The sequence below is a fragment of the Acanthaster planci genome, linkage group LG02, assembly GCF_054643075.1.
Source record: "Acanthaster planci isolate LZ-2023a linkage group LG02, COTS_SCS, whole genome shotgun sequence".
NCBI lineage: Eukaryota > Metazoa > Echinodermata > Asteroidea > Valvatida > Acanthasteridae > Acanthaster > Acanthaster planci.
Window position 1 is genome coordinate 36,409 of NC_141778.1, and position 6,180 is coordinate 42,588.

At 43.0% G+C, this 6,180-nt stretch overlaps 1 protein-coding gene across 1 annotated transcript; it reads right to left on the reverse strand.

Annotated features, from left to right (window-relative positions):
- Positions 1-4,122: 4,122 nt before the first annotated feature.
- LOC147799763 (uncharacterized) lies at positions 4,123-5,226 on the reverse strand. The gene has a single exon (XM_087133819.1). It carries the CDS (start codon positions 5,224-5,226, stop codon positions 4,123-4,125), a length of 1,104 nt encoding a protein of 367 aa, XP_086989945.1.
- Between the last annotated feature and the right edge of the window lie 954 nt (positions 5,227-6,180).

Below are 6,180 nucleotides of genomic sequence, written 5' to 3' on the forward strand. Positions count from 1 at the left end.
TTAACTACAAAAGGATAAAATATAAAACATCAGATGAAAACAAACATAAATTTACGAGATTATTTCTCAAAGACGTGATTTACAAGTTGATAAAATACTGTGAAGATTGCTTGCTGCAGTTAAAAAAAAATTAACTCTAAAAATACAAAACATGCCTGGTACCGACAAAGAAAGTGCCAATACAGACAGTTAGAAAAAACAACAAAAAAAAATTGATCAGACAGACCATAAGTGGGATTACCTAAGATCTATATAGCAGGATAAACAACAAACCATCTTCCAAATCAAAATGGGAATGCTACTGCACCAGTCAGATTTACAAAGTCAAGCAGTAGCTACCAAAGAATGACTGTCGGCCTAATAGTTAGAAAAAACATTAAACGGAATTTCAAAATAAAATGTACCGGTAAGTCAATACAAGCGAGGTTATGAAAGTAAAGTAAAAATACTATGGCGACAATCTCAGTCTCAATAAAAGATTCAGGTTCACGAAACACACAAAAGCTTGCTTTGTAAGGATACCAATAATGCTCAACCAGAGTTAATTTCATACAATTGACATTATACAAATTTCTGCCGTAACTCATTGTCTTGCTTTAATGAGTTATTTCTTGCTATGACAACTTACTGAACAACATGGTTGCACCTTGTGAAATATATTTCACATATTACAAGTGGCACAAATGGGCTTCAAAGCAAGATGTTCAAAATAAAGTTTATTGCAGTTTTAAAATATATGGATAGTTTTTACATTACTCTGTGATCGTGTTAGATAGAGCATAACGTGACCCCCGATGAGCAAGTAATTACTTCTTGTGGCAATGATACTCAGGACAGGTTTAATATTCAACGCGTTCCGGGTCTACCTCAAGGAAGCAAATTGAGAAAACGGACACGCACTAGACAAAATGCATCGCATGGGTGCATTAAAAAGACCTTAGGGAATTAACGCTACAAGACGATCCTTTATTATGCATGTAAGAATTGTCCTTTATTTCAACGGTTTAGACTTTTTCGTGGTATAAACCTCCAAAATAAGGAATGCCATTTGGATTGTATGTCCTAAATATATAGCTACGATTTTTGGGGGGATATCTAATTTATCATGAAAGCAGCATTCACTCCGTATTTGGGCTGTTTTTCAATATCACAGTTGGTCACATGACAATAATAACCATGTGGGAAATTATTGACTTGGAGTTTTTCAACTACATTAACCTACGTTACAGCCACTCTTTTCCCCTGAAGACCACTGTTTACATTATTATTACCAAATTATTACCAACATCTAGGGAAAAAAGAAGCACTGAACTTTTGGCTTTCCTTATAACACGAACAATGGTTCAGACTGGACTTTAAAATTTTATGAGTAGGCCTAAATCAAGGTCCGTTCGGTAAAGACATCTGGTATTCCCAGATGCATTCTCACACTCCTATGAGGCAAGCCCCTTGCTTCTTAGTGAGCTGAAGCATACCACAGACAAGTTTCTGTAAAATTCGATGCATAAAATACTCTTTTGTGCGTTGTATTTACAGCAACTGATCAGGAGGGAAAGGCTTAATCAAATCAATTGTACTCTTGCCGTTATACTAGACACTACTGGCACTTAATAAAAAACGAGGGTATGGCGGTTGAAATGGTAACGAAACTTTCCGAAACGGGAAATTCAAGACAATAACGAATAGAATTTAATTTTATATCGCATAGGAATTTTGAGTTTTCTGCCCCAGGGCTCCACGTTTATATTAGTGAAAAGGTTGATATAAGCAACCTTACCATAATTTCGTGTAGAAAATGATGTCCAATGAATGGTGAGCCTTTCAGACTGGAGAGCCAAATGCCAATCACGAACAGTCCTATCAAAGGGCTAAGTTACATGACGTAATTGGTTTAGGCTACGTGACGAAAGCAATTACAAATTAACTTCTAATTCTGCAGTCTTGTATTAATTTCATGTACATAGTGAACTAAATATTGTAATAATTCAAGCGGCGTTTGCTGAATTGGCTTCTTGGTTAAAATACTAAAAATAAATGTAGTACGCCTTCACGATTCACTCAGAGTTCGGTAACTCAGTTGAGTCAGTGAAAATTTCCTGACGTGGAAACTGTAGAACTGAAAAGAAATGAAACTTTTAAATCATGTCTTATTTTGGACAGTTTCTAATTTTTAGTCTTCATGTGCGCTAAAGATGATGTCGTTACAACAAAACATTTTCCCGTCAGAGCTGAGAAAACACTGTCCAGAATACCAGCAATTACTCTAGAAAAGGTCTATCTGTAGAGTCTTTGTGCCATAGTACTGTGCCGAATAGTTTGTGTCGAGACGGGATAAGCCTGCGGCAAGACTCCTCAAGCGAGGAGGTGCATGTAATCAGATAACTTAAGCTTAGCCTGAGGACAGTATGCGAACGGCCAACGAACTCAGACGATGTAGTTTCTCTCACCTATAAAGGTCAGCCTCTTAATTCGGGGAGATAAACCTTTGGTGAAATTGCATGATTGCAGCAGGTGTGCAACGGCAATTTATACCTTTTTTTCTGGGTTCGTTGATGAAATCGTTTGGAAAAGTGAATCTACACACTGCGGGTCGGAAACGTAACAGTTCTACACGCTTCGTTTAGTTTGACTGCAATGGAAAGTAGGTCCGTGACCTGCATGCTTGCTATGGTACTTTGACATACTTAGGCGCCAGTTGTATATTCACATATTTAAAAGCTTGATCCCTGTAAAATTTGAGTGTCATTATTAATGACAAGTTGACATGGGAAATGCATTGCCAGAAAGCAGAAATTCCTTCCACTAATTGCACGCAACCTTGGTGGTCTTAGAAATTGAAATATTTTGTCACAGCTCGTTTTCTGATTTCTTTTTACACTACGTTATCCTTGCCTCATCTTCAGTATAGTATATATACCTGCCTGGGGAAATATGCGTAGAACATACCTTGACTTGACAAATTATACGTGATGTAGAAGAATTCTTTAAGATTGGTGAATGGCTCTGGCTTTAAGGATAACATCCTCTTTATTTGTTAAATTCAACACTTTACCTGTATATGATTTTTATAAATATCACTTGTGTGCTCTAATGGATAATTTTGAAACACAACCAGATGTCCATTTGTCACTGTCATTGTGAGCATGTGTGAAAGAATGTGGACAGTAGTCGAAAAGGGTTATGTGTACGTTTACTGATCAGAACGTTCTTTGATCGAGAAGGAAGACACACATTTTTTTTGAGTGCATAAGCATGGAGCTGACTGTGACAGGAACCAGTGCCAACTTGCCTGGAGACGCCTGATGCAGCAGGTTTTGTCGGCAAATCGGTGAAAACGGCCACCCACCAGTTTGGCAAAGACAGTGCCAAAAATCTGTCTCGACAACGCAAAAGACTAAATAAATAGTCTAATTCTTAGGAGTGAGGAATTTTGGAAAACACAGAACCCACGGTTATTTCTTTCACCGTTAATGTTGGAAGGCTGAGTGTTGCAGAACTGTTCGGTTCTTGTGAATCTCAATTGCCTGACGAACACGACGTGGATGCCATTGTTCTATGTTGGCTATGTGATGGGCTTGTTGCCAGTGGACTTGGTGGTCTTCAGTGCTGGAGTGTTTGATGATGGCAGATTTCTCGAGATCCCCCCGTCGTCCGTGGGCTCGGTGTTCATTGAGTCTGGTAGTGAGATCTCTGCCATTTTCTCCGATATACACCTTGCTGCATTCGCAGGGGATCCTGTAGACGCCTGGCTTGGTCTTGGGGTCTTGTTTGTCCTTGTGAGACTGGAGAGCTGCTTGGATCTTGTTGGGGGCGGTGTGGAAAACTTTGTTGCCATGGTGTAGAAGGATGCGCTGGATCCAGTGGGAGGTATTGCCTATGTAGGGGAGGGTGACAGAACTAATGTGCCTAATGGGTTGACCTTGGGTATAGGAGACCCGCTGGTCTGGAGGCGGTCTAGGGTCTTGGGTCTTGATCTCACTTGAACCCGTTCCGCTGTTGTGCTGTGGAGATGTGATGGAGTTCCGGGTGCAGGTGGTCTTGGTCGCAGATGTTGTATGCTCGACGCACGAGGGTTCTGTTGACGCAGGCCTTAATGCTGGGGTGGTGGAATGACCGGTTTGTTCAGGTAGCGGTCGGTATGTGTTGGCTTCCTATACACTGTGCGGGATAGGGTGCCATCTTGTAGTCTTGAAACCTCGACATCCAAGAATGCAATGCGTCCGTCTTGAGGTCTTGTGGGCTGTGTGGCCAGATGACGAAAGTGTCGTCCACATACCGGATCCATACGCTGGGCTTGAGGTCCGCGGAGAAGAGGGCTGTCTGCTCAAATTCTTCCATGAACAGGTCTGCCAAAACCGGGGATAGAGGCGATCCCATGGAGGTTCCGGAAGACTGCTCGAAGAATTTGTCTCTCCACTGGAAGCAGGAAAATGATACGCAGCTGATCAGGAGATCGTGGATTTGATGTGGTGTGAGGTTGGTCCGGTCGCTGAGTGAGGGATCGTGAAGTAACCTATCCTTGGCGATGATGCATGCTTCGGATGTGGGTACGTTAGTGAAGAGAGAGACCACATCGAAACTGACCATTATGTCTGTGGGGCGTAGAAACAACCCGTCGATGAACTGAGCGAACTTGTCCGAGTTCTTGATATGATGTGGGGTGTTGCCGACCAGAGGGTGAAGGATCTTGGTGAGGTGCCTGGCGATGTTGTAGGTGGGGCCGCCTCGGGGAGCTACGATGGGTCGGAGTGGGATACCGGTCTTGTGAATCTTGGGCTGGCCGAAGAATATTGGACATCTTGTACTGGAGGGTCGAAGCTGTCGGTATAGGGCCATGGAGATGCTGTCTGACCGTTGGAGGGCTAGAAGCTTAGCCTGGAATGTCTTTTGGATGGAAGGTATGGGGTTCTTGTGAAGGGGCCGGTAGGCACCTGACTCAAGAATATCCCGCACCTTACGTTCATAGTCAGCTTTGTCCATTACGACAGTTGCGTTCCCCTTGTCTGCAGTGAGGATGTGGATGGAGTGATCTCTTTGTAGGCTGTTGATGGCTTGCTGTTCGGTCTTGTAGATGTTGGGCTTGACAGGCTTGTGGTTCTTGAGGGCTTGGCTGATGTGGAGGTGGGCGTCGTCTGCAGCGCTCTTGTTCAGGTGGCGAAGGGCTGGCTCAACAGACTGGATGATGTCTGCTACTGGAGGGGACCGTGGGACCAAGGCAAAGTTCATACCGAGGGTAGGACTCTGGATTCCGTGGGTGACAAGCGGCGGTGACTGAGGTTGCCCACGGTTTGCCTTGTGAACGCAGCTTGTGAAACGGAGGTGGGGCTTAGTATGGTATAGACATGAGGATATAGAAGAGCCTATAGTCCGACTGGGAATATGGGATTTACTCTGGTTCTTGGAGAGGCGACGGAATTTCTTGATCTGTCAGCGGCGAATTGACCTGAAGACATGGCGGCAGACATTGTCTGTCATTCTCTTGATCTTGGTGAAGTCTTCAGTTGAAACCGTTGTAGCGATATGATCCTGTATTAAACAACCCAACAAACACCCAAACAAACAAAAAACAAACACCCCAACAAACAACAAACAAACACCCCATTTCGGCGCAAAGCAGCTTAATCAACCACAGTAACTATCTCTGCCCTCACTGGTACCCAATTGCTCCGGGTCGGGAAGAGGCAATGAATGAGAAAGTGCCTTGCCCATGGCACACGCACCATGACCCTGGGCTGGATTCGAAACCGCAACCCGCGGCTTTAATACCCACCGATTGCGAATTCAACGCTCTTAACCACAAGGCTACGGCTGGGAGCAGTGGTTGTTCATTATACATTAGCACAGCATGATGGTAGGCAAATAGTTGTTCTCAGGACATCCATTTGCATTCACGGAATAATTCTAAAATGAAAATACTTCTCCAAGCCCATTTCTGAAATCTTTCGCGTTTTTTCATTTGCATTTGGAAGCTGTACGACCCAGTATTCATTAAGAAGTTGAACACATGAGTTGTGAAGAAGTATCAGGGATTCAGTAGGAATATATAGTCGGACCCTTAAAAGCATCCGTACTGCTTAAACTGAACACATTGTGTAACTGTCTCAATTTGTTCATTACAACATAATTCTTCAAGGCACTTGTATACCCTTTATTTCTTTTGAAACATTACTGCTAATAGTT

Excerpts from the sequence above, each read along its gene's own strand:
- LOC147799763 (XM_087133819.1), bottom strand. The coding sequence starts at position 5,226 with ATGAACTTTGCCTTGGTCCCACGGTCCCCTCCAGTAGCAGACATCATC.